At 44.2% G+C, this 21556-nt stretch overlaps 2 protein-coding genes across 5 annotated transcripts; one reads left to right on the forward strand and one right to left on the reverse strand.

Moving 5' to 3' along the window:
- Positions 1-101: 101 nt before the first annotated feature.
- On the forward strand, positions 102-5702 carry LOC123631794 (erythroid membrane-associated protein-like). Of its 4 annotated transcripts, XM_045541777.1 has the most exons (6): positions 102-464; positions 843-861; positions 944-990; positions 1791-1817; positions 3150-3302; positions 5269-5702. In XM_045541777.1, the coding sequence occupies exons 1-6, from the start codon at positions 425-427 to the stop codon at positions 5289-5291; spliced, it is 309 nt and encodes a 102-aa protein (XP_045397733.1). In that variant the 5' UTR covers positions 102-424; the 3' UTR covers positions 5292-5702. The 4 variants fall into 4 exon arrangements, 2 of the variants coding, with proteins under 2 accessions (XP_045397733.1, XP_045397732.1); XR_006733230.1 differs by lacking the exon at positions 5269-5702 and having other exon boundaries at positions 964-990; positions 3150-4071; XM_045541776.1 differs by lacking the exon at positions 5269-5702 and having other exon boundaries at positions 3150-4071.
- Positions 5703-10327: 4625 nt separating this feature from the next.
- Positions 10328-21344, reverse strand: BTNL2 (butyrophilin like 2). Its single transcript, XM_045541778.1, is given in 8 exon segments — positions 10328-10617; positions 11612-11959; positions 16138-16158; positions 17299-17469; positions 17472-17579; positions 19557-19904; positions 21270-21323; positions 21326-21344. Coding segments are annotated over 8 exon segments (1359 nt in total).
- Positions 21345-21556: the final 212 nt, after the last annotated feature.

The following is a 21556-nucleotide window of genomic DNA, read 5'->3' on the forward strand; positions in this document are numbered from 1 at the left end:
ATAAGGCTGACATGCACAGGAAGGGGATGGTTTCCCCAGCCTGAGGCCCAGCGGAAAGACACAAGGGGAGAGAAGACACCGTCTCTCTGTGAGGACGAGACCCAAGATGATGACGGGCTATCCCAGACAGAGGCACCCCGCACTGTGGGAGACGGCTCAGGGAGAAAAGTGCCCTGCTCCATGAAGAATCCTTTCTTTGGACAAGAACAGATGGAAACTATTTCTATCCCAGGTGGGTGGTGTTGATCATTTTGGGGACAGGACAAGAGTAAGGAGAGGATATTTGGGACCTGGGATGGGATAGGCTTGCTTGGTGCATGTTTTTGATGAAGGTAGCATTTGCTGCGACTTTCCCCATACTTGTGTTTTGCATGAGGGCTGTTGTGGTTTTGGCCTGGAAAGAAAAACAGGAAAAGAAGAGAGTATGGAAGGCCAAGGAAGAAAAGGAAAAAGCGAAGCCAAAGGTAAATCTATGAATCAGACATGGTGGGGTTTGTGAATTTGTGGGTTTGTTAGCATGGCTGTGTGTATGGATGGCACCTGCTGGGACACAGAGACATGTGGAAGACTAAGGTAGAACCCCGAGACCTCCAGCAAGACCGAGGGCCCATGGCCCCTATGAGAAAAATGTTACAATAGAATCCAATGGAGAAAGACAGTTTACTGGTATAAACATGGAGTTAGGAAAAAATAATCTTAGTAATGCTCAATTAAAGTAAATGTTTTGATCTATTTATATGCAAGTGGCATTCAGGATCTGGGATTGTAATATAAACCAGAAAATAAACTTCGGGCATTTCTTTTTTTGGAAAATCTGTTTTGTTATTTTCTTTCCTTTTTAGAATCACTCATGAAAGCTTGGTAAGTTCTTCCTTTTCTTCGCCATTATATTAATAGAAGAAGTAGAGTCCTTACTCCATGCTGTGTACTTGGCATCTCACAGGCTGTTTTACTTCTTTTCAGCCGGAAGGAAGGAATTATACGAGCGAGGTGAGTTGCGCTGACGTTGTGGTTGGGCCAACCGCCCCCTCCGCCCCCTGTGCTGGTTGCCTCCAATTCGTCTTCTGGGCGGGCGAGGGATCCCCGCCCTAAATGGAGTAAGATGGTCAAACACGTGACACCCAGCACTGGAAAGATGGGCTGGACAGCAGCTTATTAGTCACATAAACTCACGGCCCGGGGAGGAGGGCTCAGGCCACGCGGATCGCAGGGTCGCCCTGGGGAGCAGAGCAAACCAGCAAGGGTACAGGAGCAGGCTTTGCCGCAACGAGAGGATGAGGGGCCCCTGTTTCCTGCAGCAGTCTGTGGTTGGCTTGTTTGAATAACATTCCAGGCTGACAGGGAGATGAAGCCCTGGTCTAGGACCCGGCGGGAGTCAGCCTGCTTGACTGTTGGGGGAATTAGCTGGGTGGGGGGCTTCCCTGCTTGGTGGGGGCATATCTGGTGAGAACAGGGGAACCCACAGTCAGGCGTTTGGAGCCTTGTGAGGCTCAAAGATGTCAAGGCAGCACATGAAAGTTTAGGCTTAACAACACAGCCCCACAATTCAAGCCTATCGTCTGCGTCTCCCAAAAGGACCAGCCCCTCAGACTGGAGGAATGTGGAAAATGGGATAGGAAGAACAGGAGATGTCAAAGAAGACAAATGCCCCAGAACTGTCATTAAGAGATGTTGAGCAAAGAAATATAGCACTATCATAAACATTCAGATTTCATAAAGTCACAGTAATTTTATATTCTGAAGTGAAGATCTTAGGAATGAGAAACTCTAATTCCTTTGTTTTATTTCAGACTGGAGAAATGCAGAGTTATATGCTGGTGAGTAACTCCAACGTGTCTTATGGCTTCAGTTGCCCCAGGATTTCATGAGGCATTATCTGGGCATTTTCCAGAGAGGTGCCATGTTCTGGAGATTTTACAATATTTTGAAGCTGGGAGTCCAGAAAGATACAGGGAGCAGGAGGAGGGGAGTATTTCACTAGTTCATGAGACAGGTTCTTGGCATATTTTTCCATGTGATTATTTTGTTCTTGTTTTTAGACTGGAGAAAGGAACAGTTTGAAGCAGGTGGGTGACCTTATTGGTTTGCCCCACATACCTCTTCTATACAAGTGAGAAACTCTTGCATTTGTGTATGCAGAAGTGCAGCCTGAGACAGAGAAGAGCTCATTGTAGCTCATTGAAGTAGAAAATAGCCCCTGACCATCTTAGAGTCTTTCCAGAATTGTGGGTTGTCAATTTCTAGTGATGTTACTTTACTCTGAATATCCCTGCACCTACAAACATTTCCTCATTAATTGAATCCTCCAAAAATTTAAATATAATTTCCATATGCAAATTCTAGTGAGAAAAACTTTATTGAGGGAGTTTGATTTGACAGGAAGCAGATTAATTACTACGATTAATAGTATTAGTACTATTGCTACTATTACTGCTGGTACTAGTGTTACTATAACTATTGGAAGCTAAAATTAACCAAGTGGACAAGACTTAGTATTCAATTCTCTACAAGCTGTCTCCTTCATTTTTCACAATAGCCCTATGCTGAGTATCATAATTATGTACATCACCATGAGAACTGAGTGTGCCTGAAAGAAGCAAAGTAACTTCATCAAGATCACAGCTACTAAGGACAGAGTGATTATCAAGACTCAGATCTTTCTGAATACAGAGACCAGGCTTTCCACGGGTAGAAATATAATAAGGGTGTAAGAGAAGTGGGTGACTCAGCTATTGCATAAGCCCATAGAAAATGACACTGAAGAGGCTCAAATGAAAGTGGGCCTGCCATGACTGGAGGAATGACAGGACATAATTATTGAAAGCAAACAATAGAGTAACAGGCATTTGAAGAACAGAGAGACGTCATCCTGAAATACATGACCCTGGGGATTTTCAGGTATGACAACCATGCTGGCTAGATAGTCTCAGACTATCTGGAACAGATGGTCACCTAGGGTCCTATCCGCCCCTGGGCTCCTATGATTTACCCATCATGTGTCTTCTAGGATATAATATAAATTGTTTTACCTACTCTTCCATTTTCCTCTCTCTTGTTTTCTTCCATTCTGCTTTCCAGTGTTTGCATCTTTCCTAAGGCCAATCCGTCTCCATTGTGGACTGACCTCTTTTTTTCCCCCACACCCACAGTGGCTGCTTCTCTGGATCCAGACACAGCTCATCCCAAGCTCATCATATCTGAGAGTAGAAGACATGTTTCTTCAATAGGCAACGTCCCTCAGAACTGTGATGCCCCAACACACCACGGGCCAGGAGAATATGGAACCGTCCTCAGCTTTCTGGGTCAGAATTGCTTTACCGCAGGGAGACATTATTGGGAGGTAGAAGTAAATATGGGGACAGACGTTGGGCCAGGAATGATTTGGGCTCTGGGTGTTTCCTCAGATACAGTGAAGAGAGAGAGGTGGTTTGCAGAAAGTCCAGAGAAGGCTTTCTGGGTGGTGGCGTACCAGGAAGGGAAAGTCATGGCTCTCACCTCCCCGTCAGAATCTCTGTTGCTGCGGCAGCGCCCCACAGGACAGGAGTGTTCCTGGACTGGGGGGCTGGGGCTGTGTCCTTGTACAACACGGTGGGTGGATGCCACATCTATTCCTTCACTGGAGTCACCTTCTGTGGAATGTCCAACCTTATGCTAGTCTTCAGGGGGCTGCCACATCTGTGACCATCTGCACTGCTTCCAGTCACAGTGAAAATTGTCCTGATTCTCTCCAGTGACCTCTGTAACTCCTTTAAGTAGTTGTGATACAAGCGAACTCTCTATTTCACCTCAAGAGGCAAATGTTTGAGTCCCTAGGCACCTCTGCTGCCTCCACTCCAGCTTCTTACGGGTGTGTTCTCCGGGTAGAGAGTGGTTAAGGGAATTCCATTTCAGTATAGGTTTGATTCCAGGCTTTTCCACAGAGAGAGAGGCAGAAAGAGAAACGAGACAACTGGAAGATGCCAAGGGAATTTCCTTACTGTTACCATCAGGGAAATGCAGTCTCTCTGTGGGCAATAACAGTTTGTCACAAGAAAATTCTAAACAAGTGCCTGCATCTCTCTTCTGTCTTCTTGCTGAGTTGTGTTGAAGTAAATATTTTTAAACCAATATTTAAAGAGAAAACCTCTCTTCTTTTTTTTTTTTTTTTGTTGTTGTTATCAAATACGGAGGAGGGTGGGACTGAAAGGGAAGGGTCACGGTGGAGTGAACTCTCACTACACGTTCCCACTGTTGGAGGGAGAGACACAGAAATCTGCTCAGGTTTTTTGAAAGTTAATAGCTCAGCTTGCCCATTCTTCAGGCTCTAGGGTCCTATTGACTTTCAATCTTGGACTTTGTCTAGGGAGGGAGAAGTCCAATGTCAGCTGTAAACCACTGGAGTGGAAGTCCAAGCCTTCTGGGAGGAAAGAGCCCTTTTCTTTAATAATTTCTCACTGGCGAGCAAGTCCAGAATTCTGTCCTGTGGAGAATGGTGAACAAAAACAGGATTGACATTGTAGTTTATGCTTTCAGAGTGAAAACAGTTAAGTAGGAATGAAGAAGCCTCTGTAGCCTTCATGGAGAAAGAGCCTTCGCTAATGTTAGCATATTTTTTCTTTCTGTGTTTTTCCCACTGCTGAGGGTTTCCCTTGTCTTTACTGCACCTCAGCCTTCTCCAGCTGCTTATCACCAAGTTTATGCTTTTAAGGACACAGAGTACAAGCTTCCCCTGTTAAATGAGCCCTCTCTTCCTGACGGCGGAAAAGATCTGCACTATTGCCAGATCGTTAAACTGCAAGTCCTTTAACAACCTCTCTTGAAACATGTATCTGCTTGGTGAAATGTCCCTGCCACACGGTCACTAAGTGGCAAAACCAGGAGTTGAACCCAAGAAGAATCAACCCAGAGCCCAGAATCTTAACTTCACCGACACTAGAGGGAAGACCTACATAATTCAAGCAAGAAATGATAAAGGCAGGAGAGGGGCAACTAAATGGTGGGAAAATATTAATAGGTATAATCAAATGGGAGTGGTGGGGAAGAAGCGATTTGTGGGCATAAACCGTATACACGGGGGTAACAACAAAACAGGAACAAAGGGGCATGGAACTGTGACATAGAACAAGCAGCATAATGGGTTCAGCTCTGAATGTTTTACTTTTCTTACACACTTAGGACATTCAGCACGAGGTTTCCAAATGAGTTTTTAGTATCTCTCCTGTAGGAGCTGAATTTATATTTTCTTCTAAAACAAGATTCTTTCACTTATCACTTCTCCGCTCATTTTAGTGTGTGTTTGTCCTTCTAACTAAGCTTGGGGATTGAGGAGCAGTGACTGGAGGTGGACGGTGAGAGAAAAATGAAGGCAGATGGTCTATTGGAATCAGCGTTGTAGAAGTGTCAGGGATAACAAAGCCCACCTTGTCCCCACTGTGGCTGTGGGTAGGTCAATAAGCTGGGCAGGGTCTCCAAGTAGCCTATACTTTCTGGCAAAGTGAAGTCACGACCTGGCGCCATCAATCAATTCTTTACTACTGGACTACTCTGGCAATCCCATTTTCAGTAGAGTTTATGAAGGTATAATAAGAGTTTCAAAAAACAAAGTGACCCCCCTAGAATGAAGAAAGGCCCGAGGGCAGGAATTATGTGTTATCAAGGATTGTATCTCTAGGCCCTAACCGGGTGCATTCTATAGATAAGATATTCAATAAATATCTACTTTATGAAACGATACACGTGTTTTACAAATGTTTGTTGATCAACCAATATATGCCAGTTTTCTATGTTGTGGGGACATACACACATCTGCAGACAAAATCGCTGTCCTCATGAATTTACACCATGCTGACAAAGGAGGGAGGTTAACAGGCAGGAGGCTGACAAATTTAGTCTCTCTGGCTTCCTCCTGTTCTCCCCTGAAACCGAGATCCAGCCGTCCACACATCTATTTGGAGAGTCGTCATGCTTTCTGTGACCACACCCAGCTGTCTGCACATTAGAACTGGGAAGGGGCTGCCTCCTTGACGGGCCAATCCAGTCACTCATCCGTCAGCCACAGTGACTGTCCCAGTGACCCGGGGCATCGTCCTCAAGCCACTCTGGTCTAACTGGAATTGGAACTGAAAAACTAAATTAATTGCCAGTTTGGGAAGCTACAGGGAAATATGTTTCTTAGTATATACTAACAGAATGTGACTGATTAAAAATAAAATTCTTATGAGACTTTCTCCCAGAAAAGCCTATATATTTATTTATAGGGCTCACACAAACACAGACCAACAAGCAAAGAACCAGATTGACTGGGAAGGAAGATTCAAAAATAAACGAAAAATAACAGTTAATCTTCAAGCATTATTAAATAAATCATTTTATTACATTAAATTAAAATAGAGTAACATTAAAATATTTTCCAGCAAAACTAGCATATTTACTAATAAATTTAAGTTTTCAAAATATAAAGGGGATATCAATGTAATGTAATGTAATGTAATGAGTTTACTTTAACGTGATGAAAATATTCTGGAACTAGATAGTGATGATGGTCTCGTTGTGAATCTATTGACACCCCTGAACTTTGTTAAATGCTATAGAATGTGCAACACAAAAAGTGAACCCTAATGTCAACTATGACCTTTTGTTGGAAATAATGTATTAATATTTGTTCATCAGTTGTAACAAATGTCCCACACTAATACGAGATGTTAATAATAGGGAAAACTACAGGGAGAGAGTGGAGAGATTTGGGGATCTGGGAACACTCTGGATTTTCCATACAATTTTGCTATAAACCTAAAACTGTCCTAAAATGATGTCTTTTAATTTTTTTTTTTTAATGAATGAAGTACTGGTACATACTATAACAAGGAAGAACTTTGAAAACGTCAACCTAGGTAAAAGCCACACACAGAGAAATATTTTATGATTCCATTTATATGAATCATACCCAGAATAGGAAAGTTCATAGAGACAGAAAGGAGACTGCCAGGGGGTGGGGAGGAAAAAAATGGGTAGTAACTGAAGCACTACTAGTAATGCTCAGTGGGTATGGAGTTTACTTTAACGTGATGAAAATATTCTGGAACTAGATAGCGATGATGGTCTCATTGTGAATGTACTAGACACCCCTGAACTGTACACTTTAAAATGGTCAAAATGATGAATTTTATGTTAGGCATATTTTATCACAATTGAAACATTTTTTAAAATAGAATAAAATAAAATAAATGTGTAAATATTTGTGGAAGAATAATACATAGTTTGAAACATTATCTTGAGTTCAAAAAAAAAAAAAAAATTGTGACCTGGAATAGAAGCTCCAGAGTGCTGTCAGCGAATGAGCCACATGGGACGGTGATGCCTGTGTGCCGACTGCCACCTAGGAAGCCAGTGTCATCAGCTGTATTCCTCTTTCTCACTTTGTAAGATTTTAGGACTCTTTCCAAAAATCTTTTTCACATTCTTTTTCCTTTCACATGCAGTTCTCTTCTTTAAATCATTATGACTTTAAAATATTTTTTACTCTGTGTTGCACTTATTGCTTATGTTTATCTTATAATTATTAATTTTAAATTGTGCATTTTATTTTTCTCTGTAAATTGACATTTTCATATACATGATACATAATTAATTTTTCTCTTGGATTAGAATGCCTAATATTTTTCCTCACTCAATATCCTCTATTAACCTTCTGAAGTAGGGATTTCACAACATTTCATCCGATTTTCAAGATTATATCTTAGTGATTATATTTTTCTCCTTATATTCAACTGTATTTTCTCTCAGTCTTTTTTAACTGTGCTTTTGGTTTTCTCAGTTCCACTTACATGGACAATTAATTGTCATCATCTTAAAGAAACTGATCAAATACTTGATTATTCCTTTCATTTCTTCCTCTAGGCTAAAGTGCATGTTCTAAGGGTGCTTGGGCATCGGATATGAGGCTGTGATCAGTAGGCTGCACATCAGAGAATCTGCAGTAGGATAGGTCTCTGAAGGGCCCAGTCTCCAGGCAGATTTGAAGCCAGAGTGAGAGTAAAGCACTCGACTTGGCACTTATGATCATGTGAGTCCCTTCAAGCAGTTGGTGAAAGGAGAAAGGATCTGGGACTCAGAACATCATCTGGGTTTCCAGAATCCAAAGTTGCTGTTTTCCTTGGAGATGTTGAAGAGCCCCTTCTGGGTGCAGAAAAATTCCCGGAGAATCTACATCAAGGAACCAAAGAATAAAGAGGATGCAGAGTCCCAGAAAGTCTCGGGGAAGGTGTAGATAGGGCACCTGCTGGTCATGTTGTAAAAGGAGAGGTGCTCAGAGGCACAGTCAGGGAGGTTCTGACCTGTCCAGGGGCCACCTTAAGGGAGAGGAGGATTGGAGGAGAGGTGACGGCCCAGGCGTCACTTCCATAGCAACCCATTGCCTAGACCCTATTCCCAGGTGACAGAGAGATGACTCCTTTCCTCACAGCACTGTCCTTGGCAACACCCGGGACCCATCCTGTGCCATGCCCAGCCCCCAGCTCTCAGCACCACCTCCCTGCCTTGAGCCCCTCTTGGCCCAGCACATAGAGCAGGTAGTCAAATCTCTGGGGGACGTCTGGCCGCCGGAATGTCCAGGGGACACGCCCTTGCTTCCCTCAGGAAGAATCGGTTTCCAGTGAGCTGTACTTGGATCCTGTGGCACATTCACTGCAAAGAAAGAAAATCCGTTCTGATAATTAATCAATATTGAAAAGTATTAATTTTATGCTGTTAACATCCAAACAGGCAAATTTTCACTGACATAGAAATTTACAGTGGGAGAACTTCACAGAGTGCACAAAACAGCCTTTCTGTCAACACGTGGGAAGTCCTCCGCTGGCCGAGCAGGAATCACCATAAGTGGGAGCCCACATTTTTAAAGATCATGGTGAAACGTTCGTGCCAACGGAATCTCAGTGAATCCTTCTCTCCCAGCTGCAAAACCAAGGAGGCTACGCCACTGACCTTTTTCTTCCTCTCCCTTGACTAGATCGCTTGGAGATGGGCAGTAGGGAATCAAATTATTGTCTTTTAGTCCTTTTGCTTCTATTGCCCCTGTAAACTGTGGCCCCATTGGGCACCGAGCCTCGATTACATGAGCGTGAGCCGTGGGCTCTCAGGACCCAGTGCTCCCTGAAAGCCCCCGGTGGCGGTGCTGACGGGGGAGGCTGGGGAGAGCGTGCGGCCCGGTCCCCGCAGAGTGTCGCACTGTTTACCAACTCACCTTTGCCACAGCTGCCCCCCCCCCCCCCCCGTCAGGCCTACAGCCGCAGCGAGAAGCAATCCCCAAAGAAGCAGTAGCTCCCACAGAAAAGTCATCTGGGGCTCTAAAACGGAAACCCGGAATCCCAGTAAATTATGAAACTGGGACAATACCAAGATCGTCCTTTTCATCTGAGCAGCCCCTGGGCTGGGGAGGAGGGAACTGGGCCCCTCAGGCAGGCGGTTGGTCGGTCTGCTCCTCCCTGCTCTGTGGGGGCGGAACAGAGACCAAGCTCAGGCCTCACTTCAGGGTTCCCTCCTCTCAGAAATGCACGCGCGCACACACACTTTTCTCTTCTCTCTTCGGATGATATCATAGAATCACCGGAACAAGTGAGGCGGCAAAGGATAAAATTCTCCAGGCCACAGCCATGAAGATGGTATTAGGGAAAATTAGTTTCTAATCCAGAAGAAAATCTACCGTGAGGCGCAAAAAAGCAAAGTGCTGTAATAGTTTTCACATCAGAAGAGGAGAGTTTGGAGTTATAGTGAAGACAGACTCAACTTAGTCTACACTCAACAAAAAATAATACTTTAGGCCTTAGTTGGGGATGTGGGGGCAACACTCAGGGCAGGAGATCCCTGGGTGTTCTGAAAGCCAGCCTCCCAAGAGATAGCAGGGTACTTCCTTGCAGAGAAGACAATAAAAATTTTTAAAAGAAGAGCAATAGGCCGGGCGCGGTGGCTCACGCCTGTAATCCTAGCACTCTGGGAGGCCGAGGCGGGTGGATTGCTCGAGGTCAGGAGCTCGAGACCAGCAAGAGCGAGACCCCATCTCTACTAAAAATAGAAAGAAATTATCTGGCCAACTAAAATATATATAGAAAAAAAAAATTAGCCAGGCATGGTGGTGCATGCCTGTAGTCCCAGCTACCCGGGAGGCTGAGGCAGGACGATCGCTTGAGCCCAGGAGTTTGAGGTTGTTGTGAGCTAGGCTGATGCCACAGCACTCACTCTAGCCTGGGCAACAAAGTGAGACTCTGTCTCAAAAAAAAAAAAAAAGAGCAATAAAATGAGTAAGTTTGGACTGGTCTTGATGTTTGTTTCCCAAACCTGAGGAGAACATATGGAATCACCAACCTGAGACAGAAAAACTGGCCATTTTCTCCTCACCCAGAAGCGGGCTGCTGATGGAACAAGCCACGTTAGCAGCAGTGATGTTGGTCACCAACAGAAATGTCTCCACATGGAACAGCCCGTGGCTGCCTTGAGTCAGGTTCTCAGAAGTTGGTGGCATTTTCTTTCCTTCTGTGTCCCTCCACTGCACTTGGGGCCACGGGAACCACCCATGTGAGGAGCACATTGGCTGTGCTTCTCCAGCCTTGGTGGCCTCCATGGTGCTCAGAGGGGAAGATCCCAGACCTGGGGATAGAGATCCAGGAACCAAGGCCTAGAGTCTCTCTGGGGGTTGTGTGGCAGTGACATCACTGAGAGGGGCAGGGTACGAAGGGTCAGGGGGGAGACAGCGAAGCTCCACCTAGGGAAGAGTCTAGCTGGGGGGTCATCTTGTTTTGTTTTGTTTATTTGTTTTTATTTTTATTTTTTGTATTCCTAAATCATCCTGGGATAGATTAAGAGATAAGACATATTTTCAAATCCAATATAATTCTTCTGTCCCTGAGAACAAAATAACCTTGACAGGGCATGGATCATACAGACAGGAGAAAAAAAAAAAAAATGGTGAGAGAATATTCTCAAAGATGAAAATCTTATAAATATCTATGTCCAATAGCAGAAAATGATGAGGCCCATTCGACTTCTCAGCATGTGTCCCTGTGGATATTTCCTAAATACATTTATCAATGTAGATTCAGAATCCATGGGAGAAAAGTGCAGGCTGTCGAGGATTTGGGCCTCTGCACTCAATGGCATTTGCTAACCTTGGAAAATGATGCTCTCAGATGTAGACAGTGGGAAATCATGATGCAGGGAGTTATTTTATCTTTCCTCCTCCGTCCCTGCCAACACTGTCAATCTATATGATTTTTGTTTATGCAGTGGATCCAGTTTATTTTTCAAATTATTATACTTCCTAGTAACCATATTTTCCAGAATTTTAATAGCAAACTGTGAATTAATGAGTCTTATGTAAATTTATGAAGTAAAATTCTTAGATTTCCCTAAATATATGGTCATTTTTTGAAAATACTGGAAATGATACAAGCTCTATTATCTAAAGAATTACATTTGGTCCATTTGAGTTTGTGGACTTTAAGTATCTATGACACTTCCTGCACGCTGGAAGGTTTGATATAAATTTGATGACAAATGTGCATTAAGAAATTTTCAGGTGCAGAGAAATTTTAAAGTGGTAGGAACAGATGTTAAATCCAAAACATCTATCTGAAATCCTTACCTACCACCTTTAGATCCCAACTGGCCTCCTGGTAGACACCATCTTTTTCAAAAAGGCAGCAGTACTGCCCATCATCTGAAGGTCTGGCGCTGCGTATCTGCAGGGTCAGTCTGCCCTAGTTGATGGCGTCACTCACCAGCGCAGTCCTCCCTCTGTACTCTGCCATCTGCTCTCCAGCCACAGGGTCCCCATCCACGTGCACATGCACAGCAGGGTAATGGTGGGATCGGACCCACCTCACCTCCATGCTCTGTGCATTAGCCTTGAGGGACAGGTAACACGTCAACTGTATGTCTTCTCCCACTCTGACAAGGGTGGGCTGGGAAGGTCCAATCACTTTTAAGGAAGCTGTTAAATACAGCAGACAAAACACAATGAAAGTATCAAAATGGGGCAAACTATATCCTCAGCAAGAAAATCTCTAGTGGGGTTTAGAACCCATGAGCATCCCAGGGGAGCCATGAGGGCCAAGGTCATATTTGGGAGAGGTGCCAGTTTCGTGGACTCCAGGTAGATGATGTCCTTGTTCAAGGAAGAACCATCCACGATGTGTGTCAGTCCAAAAAAAAAAAAAAAAAATCAGTAGCTGAACCCTCACCAGCCCCACCTGTAATTTTATTCAGTTTACAGACTGATAATAAAATAATTTTGCAGTAAAATCTCCCAGAATAAAATAAAGGATTTACAAATTTGCCCTGAGAATACCTCTGTACCTGAGTCCTTATGTAACAAACTGCAACCTAACCTGGTATGTCAGGTAACTGAAAGCCTAACTAGGAGTGCACTTTGGTAGTGACAAACTGAGTCGCAGCCCCACGTGAGCCAACTGCAGGCGGACAGCTGTCCAAGCCACGTTCCAAAAGGCAAACGCCAGCTCTAGCCAATGGCACTATCTCTGTACCTCACTTCCCTTTTCTGTCCAGAAATGCTTCCTGTACTTCTCTGAATCTGTTCTGGTTCTGAGGGCTGCCTCATTCCAGAATCATTCTTGGCTCAGTTCAACTGTGCTAAATTTAGTGTGTCTAAAATTTTTCTTTTAGTACTTCTAACATGTTTGATCTAAACTATTTCTTAATCTGTCTTTGCCTCAGTTTCTTAAGCTATACATTTGGTATATTACTCCCCATAGGATAAGGTTGCTGTGTCTGTACCCGGCACCTGGATGACCACATGCTGTGAACAGAGGCACACGGACCTGTGGGGCTTGAGGGCGCCAGAGCCAACCCCACCCTCTGCCCTGATGACGGTGGGGTTGAACAGGAGTCCCATGTGGATTTTTGGTAATGAAAGTTAAGAAACTTCCCTCTGGGTAGTCTTATAATGCCTTGTAACTCTGGTCCAGCCACCATATTTTCTTTCTGCAATGTTCCACATGTGTGGGGTTGTAGACCCAGACCAAGCTGAATGTCCTCAGATAACTTTGAGAAACATTTCAAGATCAAGAATTGAGAAAGTCCACAAAATACAACCGTGAAATAACGATGAATGCACAAAAGGGGTCTACTTTTCCCGCTGTGGAGAGTGGGGAAGATTATCTCTGAGGGAGTTCCTGGATCCAGCTATATTCCAACTTCCATCTCATCAGGCCCTGACCGTGCCAATTTTGCCCTATTCTAAATTGAGAGTCATCTTCTTCTATCAAGTGATAAGAATGGTTTTGCATGTGTTGTGATCACTTATAATAGAAATACAGGCATAAAATTGTAGGTTTTCTGCACGGAGGCAGTGCCCAAAGGCACAACATCCCCATCATGTCACTGGCCCAAAACTGCTAGGTACCTTTCTAGAGAGGAAGGTCACTATCAACACAATTCTAATTTTCAGATTACTCCCTTCTATTTTGGCTGTTAATAATATTTGACTCCCAATTACCTCCAGCATTTTGTTTGCTTTGTCCTGCACTTTTACCTAAAACAATATTATCTCCTTTCCCTATGTATCTGTTAAAATCTGAAGATAAGTGTAAGAATCAGAAAAAATGAACTGGGGATTAGTTTGCTGCTCTTTCTCCAGCTGTATGTCCTACAGGAAATTACTTAATAAAACACACTGTTTCTTCATCTCTGTTACCTGTATTGAGGATTTTCTTCCCTGTCCATGACCTGTAGCATATATCAAATATCAAGTTGGCCTGCCCTGCTAGACATAGGTAATTAAGAGCTACAATTGACTTTAATGGAGACTAAAGGAAGCAAAATAAAGTGTGGAGATTCAATTAATTAGATACATTGTAATTAGACAAAATTCCTGTTTTTCCAGAATCCAAGTAAAGCTAAAGTTGAAAGTACTAGACAAATCCTGCACCCTTGTTTGTTAATAATTGATGTTCTACTAGAATATGAGCTCCTTGGGAGCAGCTCTGCATAATTTCCCCTTTGTATACAGTTTAGTTCACAGATTCTCATGCGATTTGTGCTCAAATTTATTGTTGTTTTCTTTTTGAGTATTGTATGTATGCCCCTGAAATGCCTTCTGAATATTCACTGGAAAATTAAATCCCTTCTGGAGTGTGAAGTACATTGAATTATACACTAATTCCTTGAGACCTGATAATCTTGTCACCATACCATGCAATCCTCTTTCAATTAGCATATTCCATCAGTGCATTATCTCATTTCTCAAATACGCTAACTACATTCTGTCTGGTCTCTGAGAACTGCACACCACATTGGAGATTAAGGTCAACCTGTTCATATATAAGATGAGAAAAATAGAGACTAATGAGCTGACAAATCACACATAAGTGATTAAGAACTTGCACCCTTCAATTACATAGACGTACACTACAAGGCAAACATCACAATTTCTTTGTGGTTTTCTGCAAACCACATATGTCTCAAAGATTACTTCCTAACTGTATAACGAAGATAAATCTAGTAAGCTTTGTAACTATTGTAAAAAAAAAAAAATAAAAGAATTCCTGCAAAGCACTTAGCATAGTACCTGGCATATAATTAATATTTCAAAAAAAGTAGTCATTATTTTTATAACTGAATGACGTGGCTTGGCAGAGTGGGAGCAGGGATTTCTCCGGGGAGCTGGGTGTCCTGGCGGCCCTGTGCGCTGGGTCCTGCCTCTGGGCCTCTGACTCATGAGGACAACACAGGGGCGGCTGTGGAGTTCGTGGGCTCTTCAGTCACCGCACTCACCGGCAAAGCTCCAGGACCACAGCCCTGCTGCCACCAACAGGGAGCAAAGGGACGCTCCTTCCTTCCTCCCTGTTGTATTGTGGTTCCAGAAGGTCAGCACAATTTAGGCACAGCAGGACATGGGACTGTATTTTGTGTGCTGGGTCTCCAGTGGGTGTATCAAGTTGTCTCAGAGAACTCAGAGGAGCAACTCCTCACTGAGGGACAGAGATGTGTGTCACCCTGCCCCCCACACTGGCTTGACGCCCTGGTCTGTAACTAACACGCGCTGCCTGTCGAGGTTTCTGTGGGATCAGACGCGTGTGCTGCCCCAGGCAGAAGGCTCTCAGGTGCGTCTCTCCCCACGTTGTGGAGTTACCTTTGACCTTCCCAAAACCCTTCCCTTTATCTTGATGACCAGATGGGGTCAAGGGTGCCACAGTAGACTCTGGCAGGGATTGGAGTGTGTTTGTCATCTGACTTTCCTCAAAAAACTTCTACATGGGCTGAAAGGAGCCCGTAAGCTCACCTAAAGCACACACAAGCACACACGCATTTCCGCAGAAGGTGGCGGGGGAGAGCGGGGTACTGAGGGCAGGAGGCAGCGAGGGTCAAGTGCCTATGGGCAGGGAGCCGGCTGGTCCTCTCGGGCTGGGAGAAGAGGCCATAAAGAGGAGGGAGACCATAAGGAGCTAAAGGAGCAACCGGAAGGGGCTTGAGTATCAGTTGGTTATTTTTTAAACCACTTATCTTAGGTACAATGAAATAATACCTGAAGTCCAGCTACATGGTAAAAAAAAGAAAAAAGAAAAAAGAAAAAAAGAAAGAAAGAAAAGAAAAGGAAAAGGAAAATTGTCGCCCCAGTCACAGGGTCCCAGGCTGCACCCAGGAAGCAGCAGCGCCCTTCCAACAGCGACGAGGTTAGGGGCCCACTGGAGTGAGCCGCGGGTGCAGGGCCCAGAGCAGGGCCAAGGATGGAGGGGGTGGGTGTGACCCCCAGTTGTCATGATGACACTGCCTTCACGTACCCTCGAAATGCTTTAAACAGGCCTCCAGAACCCGGCCAGCTGTGCCCAGCTGTCCCCTTCCATCTCCCTCCACCCCAAGGCAGCGCCCTTTCCTCCGGCTGCACAGAGCAGAAGTGATGCCCCTGCCCCTTACAGGACTCCAGCTGAGGCTCAGGGGAATCCCCGTGAACTCCCAGAGTGGCAGGTGACCCAGTGGAAAAGTCTCTTAAGGAGGCTGCAGGTTGCTGGTCCCCTCTGGTGCTAACTGAACATAGGATTTGGTAAAGTTGTGCCTCAGTTTCTCCTCTGGCTCATGAGGTCTTAGGTTAACTCTCACACACTGAGGACGGCAGAGGCTCCCGGTAGGGTGCGCGCTGGCCGTCCTACTTACCCAGCACAGTCTGGAGCTTCTCTGCAAAGGGAGAATCACACATTAAGGAATTTGGTCTAAGGGAATGGAGAAACTGTTTCAAAAAAATAAAAGCAAGTTCTACATTTTATAGGAAAGCTCAATTCATAGAAAAAATACGAAATGCAGAAAAATATTCATTCTTTCCCAAGGATCACCCAGTGGTACAACTGTTTTTTTCTTTTCTCTGCACAAGAAAAATGCTCTCACTTCTATCTCCCCATGATTCTGTTTGTTTCTGCTGATATTTAACATATAAATATTTAAGTGTAAGTTATAAAAATAATACATGTTCCTTTTATATAATAGATGCATGAAAAGTATAAAATTATATGGACATGGGAAATTATCACCTATATTACAAACAGATTATATATATAGTATATACAGAGACTAAATATATATATATATAATAACATCAGCTTCTTTCAATATTAAAATATAACATTTACTTTAAGATTTTTATCCATTTATATGAACAATTATATTCTTGTATCCAAATATAGAGGACTTCCCAAAATCTTAGTGCATTTATAAGTTACTTAAAGCTGATAATTTTTATATGATTGGAAATCTATTTATAGGTAGATAGATGTAATTTTTATCATTAAATAGTACATCATGAGGATTTTTTTATCATTGGAATTATTGGAGAATACTATTTTTCATCAATGCTATAACTTATAGTAACATAAGAAACTTAATACTCAATATTGGTTTTTTTTGGTTGTTTTTGTTGTTATTTATACATGAGGGTATAATTAATATTTCATTATATAAATAGTTGTCTCCATCTCTGATTATCTCCTTGTAATAAATTTCTAGAAGTAAATTTATTCTAAGCACAACACAGCAAAGGAAAAAATGTCCCTTGAAGGTGTATAGTTTCATTTTCTTTACAATGTGATGCATATTTGTGAGTTAAAAGAATCAATGCAGTAGAAGAAAAGGTAGAACTCAAAAATAACCGAAGTGCCATTCACAGCTATTCAATCAAAATGTAGTGCCTATATTTCCAGTCATAAATGTCCTATAGCTTTTAATACATATTACTAATTGTTAGATATTTTTCTTGATAAAAAATATGAGGCGCTTTGGAGCAGCCCCTGGAGCCTCTCCTGCTGATCTGGGCAGGGCACTGACCTGCGATGTCGATGACTGACCTCTTCTCCTCAGCCAGGGTGGGGTTGTGGATGACGCAGGACACGGTCTCTGCAGGGACATTCCGGACCACAAGCATGTCTTCCCCGTAGAACAGGCCATCTTCGTCTTGGGTGTGACGCTCAGACACAGTCAGCAACTTCTCTCCCCGCTGTCTTCCCAGTAAACCTGGGGCTCTGGGAACCAGCCCTTCGCTGTGCACGCGAGCTGGACTCCGCTTCCCACAGATCGCTCCACGTGGATGTCAGGGGCAGAGCCCAGACCTGCGGAGAGAAGCCGCGGCGCTGAGTCCCGGAGCCCACGGAGGCTCCAATCGCAGAGACCGAGATCCCAGTGACGGTGCTCACAGGGACAGGGGTCTGGGGAGCAGAAACGGGGACAAAGTCTTCTCCCCATTCAAACTGGAGATCAGTTACACTTTATTTGTTCTCCAGTCTGGATCTTTACATTGTACCGTCTGACTAGCATATTTCCTCAGGTGCAGACAGGTGACTCTGAGAAGAAGGGACTATAATGACATTTTGCTATGTCTCTAGTACTGCAAACAAAGATGAGTAATTCACTCAGGAATTTCTCCATGCTTCAAACTCTGCCTTTTCATCTTAATATTATCTGTATCAGGCACTTTGTCTGACATATTAGATGATATCTGGATTCCAATTTAAATGGAATATTTAATATAAAGTCAGAAATCACTTCCCTGGGGTCTGGCCCTCCCATTCCTTTTCCCGGTGGTCGCGACCTTGGGATGTGAGTGGATAAACTGGAGTGTGGGAAATGGGAAGTTCCATGGGAAGTTCTTTGTATCTAAATATCCTGTTCACTGGGGAAAATGTTTTTTGGGAAATCCTAGTTTAGATCTGTGTAATCATGAAATTCTTTTTCCATTCAAAACGAAACTCCCAAACCCAAACACAGCAGACCATATTTACCACAGATGGAAATTCTGTCTTTATCACTTGCTGGGGAAGAGACCACTCTCTTCCCTTGGAGCCTTAGAGAATTTGTGGCTTATTTGTGAAGGTTGATGATAGTGAAATGCATTAGTATCTTCCCTCCTCACCCCCCACATGTCAGAAAAACATGGATTCCTTAATCCATTTTGAATTACCATGAATATAGCAACAGTAATAATACCAGCCATGGGTGTCAAGGAAAAAAACGTTAGGAAGCTGCCGCATGGGGGAGTAGGGCAGGAAGCAGCGCCAGCCAGGGCCATTAGCATCTCCAGAGAACTAGTTCCCTGGTACAGTAAATGGGTTCGCCTGACGTTCTCTCTAGGACATGGAGGAGTTTTTCCTGTCAGGAAACGAGAGGAGAGTTTACTGTTCAAACACTTATTTTTCTGTAAGACAGATCTATTCTTCGCTTGACCCCTTCCTGCTTTGCTGATACAGCAGCGTTCTGCAGATCCTTGTCATTCACAGTGGCTGTGTCCAGAAGCACCTCTGAGTCCCCAATCCATCGAACCTGGTATATGGTAATCTCCATAAAAGCACAACATTCTTAACCTCTTGGTCTCAGCGCTAGCTTCCCAGCTGGAGGAGTTTCACAAAGACACAAAGTTTTCGCATCTCAGTTGCTGCACAGATGAGGTTGGGTAGAAAGCAACTGTTTCCCCGAGATGCGGGCGCTGGGCAGGCAGCCGGGCTGGCTCACCCAGCAGGCCACTCGCTCTCGCACACCAGCCTTGAGTGGCACAGCTCCTGCCTCGAAATTGCTAATGCCTGTGTGCCATGGATGTCAAATAATCCTCAAGAACTGTCAAAACAAACACCACAAGTACTCTCTAATAATTTGGAACTAACCCATGTGTACACAGGGGCCCAGAGAGAAGTAAAAGTCACTGGAAATCAGGAAGGGGGGAGGGGGCAGGAGGGGAGGGGTAAAAACCTACCTAACAGGTACAGTGAGCACAAGTCCGGGGATGGGCACGCTAGTACCCCTGACTTAGGCATTATAAAAGTTATCCATGTACCAATAGCATTTGTACCCCCTTAATATTTTACACTAAAAAAAAGAATACTCAAAACCATTTAAGTTAAATTTAGGAAAATATTTTTCCAGTGAGCTTGCTTTGAAAACTCCAGAAACGCTTGCTTTCAAGTGAATCAGGGCAGAGGATTGGGCATTAGAAATTGCCTTGATGATGCAAAGGGAATTTTCCAACTGACAATCAGCTTGCTGCAAAGGAGTATAATTCTCCCTCCGGGACCCCGTGTCTTTTCCCAGATAGTCACCTGCTACTTTGAGCAGCAAGCTTGTTTCTGCACCATAGTTTCCTTCCTGGAAACGGCACCAGTATTGCCCATGGTCAGATGGTTGGATGTTGTATATCTTCAGAGCCACACGTCCCTCAGCAACGTCGTCCTCTGTCCGCTCTACCCGGCCCCTGTACTCCTCCACCTGCATCTCCGTCACCGCCGCCCCGTCCGGGTGTACAAACACCGGCACGCCGGGCTCCGCGTGGTACCACCGCACTTCCGTGTGCACGGCGGTCCTCCTGGGCAGGAGCTGACAGGGGAGCAGGGCGTCCTCCCCTACGCTGGCCAGGATAGGACGGGCAGGACCAACCACTCTAAAGTCATCTACAAAACAGAGAGAAAAAGAGGAACCAGACAACGCCACGCAGAGAACCGACGTGCTTGCTTTGGGGTGTCAGGCCCATCAAAAGGGAGGCACGGAGAGGAGCCAGGGCTTCATTTTCAACGTCTTAGAGAAATCCAGCCTGACGATTTGCATATTTGTTTGTTATAGAGACAATTTCGTGTACTGAAAAGAAACGCAGGTCAAAAATTTGAGATCAAATGCTGAGTCTGTCATTTAACACCTCTGTGATTGGGGACAAATCTATTATTATTCTCAGTGCCACTTTGAGATTTGAAGTCTTAATTTCTTCATCTTTAAGACACTGAAACCACCTTCTCTGGGTTATATTTATGCTGAAATAAGTTAATAGGTAAATTGATTTTTTAAATTGGAAGCTATTAATATATTATTGTTAGTGTTAACACTTTTGTCATCTTCCTAAAATTTAGGTAATAAATTCATTGATTAGATTTTTCAGCTTTCAGGATTGCTCTCGAGGAACCGTGCTTTTTTTTTTCTGGAGAAGGTACTGGGACTATGTACAATGCAGTTTTCACAAGGACATTTTGTGGTGGATTAAGGGCAGTGATTTTCTAGATGCTGTTCGAAAGGTCTCCGCAGAGCTGGAGTGGAGATCTGCTCGCACTCTTCACGGTGGAGCCTCACTGCGAAGCTGGGACTAAAGTCCCAGGTGGGGAACTGCAGCCCGAGCACAGAGAGGAGGCAGCCCCACGTCACAGGATCACTGCAGCGCTGAGCGGAGCCTGTGCCTTCAGATGCCCTGCCCAGGGTTCCTCCCACTTCACGTGCTGCATTTTCCCTGGGGCTCTGATACCTCCCTCTGATGTTAAATTTCCATAATCCTTTTTCAAGGGGCTACATGTTGACTGACAAAATTCATATACTGAGATTTGCAAGTCCATTTCTTGGAAGTCTCCTTCCAGTTCCTTATTCCCAAGTATTCTTATGCTGCTTGATTTACGGCAAGAAGCAGCTGCTTTTCTTGCCCCCAAAGGGTTGTCCTGTGGAAGTGGGAGGATGGATGAGGAACTTAACATGCTCCAGCCACTGGCTCAAGTGCTTTCCACATCTCATTTAACCCCAAAGCCTCTGCTAGCCTCTGAGACCCAGGTACTGTTGTTCTTCTCATCATAAAGATGAAGAGGCTAAGGCACTAAGTGCTCAAATAACTTTCCAAAGGTGACCCTGCTGGAAGTGGAGGAGCCCTTTTAAGAACACAGGTGCCTTGGCCACTGGGCCTACACTCTTAGACGTTATTCTAGTCCTTTTGTGTTTAGGATCCTGCACTGGACTGGCTCCCTGGGAGGTTAAAGTACACAGTAAAGGGAGAAGGGAGTCCTTACCTGACAGCTTCATGGTCAGCAGGATGAAGAAGAAGGAGGCGAGCACACCAGACTGTACCCTGGAAAATTCACCATGGTTCCTGGAGCAAACACAAGGGAAAGGAGACTGTGCCTAAGTGAGGCTGTGACACACCCAGCACACTCCATGGTCTCCACTTGTTGTGCAGTGTGGACAAGGAATCCACATCAACCCCTTCACAACCAGTGCAATGGGCTTGGCTCCATTTCTTGGCAGTTACTGACCACATCCCAGCCCCTACCTAACATGTTGTACTTTAAATTATTTT

The sequence above is a fragment of the Lemur catta genome, chromosome 2 (assembly GCF_020740605.2).
Source record: "Lemur catta isolate mLemCat1 chromosome 2, mLemCat1.pri, whole genome shotgun sequence".
NCBI lineage: Eukaryota > Metazoa > Chordata > Mammalia > Primates > Lemuridae > Lemur > Lemur catta.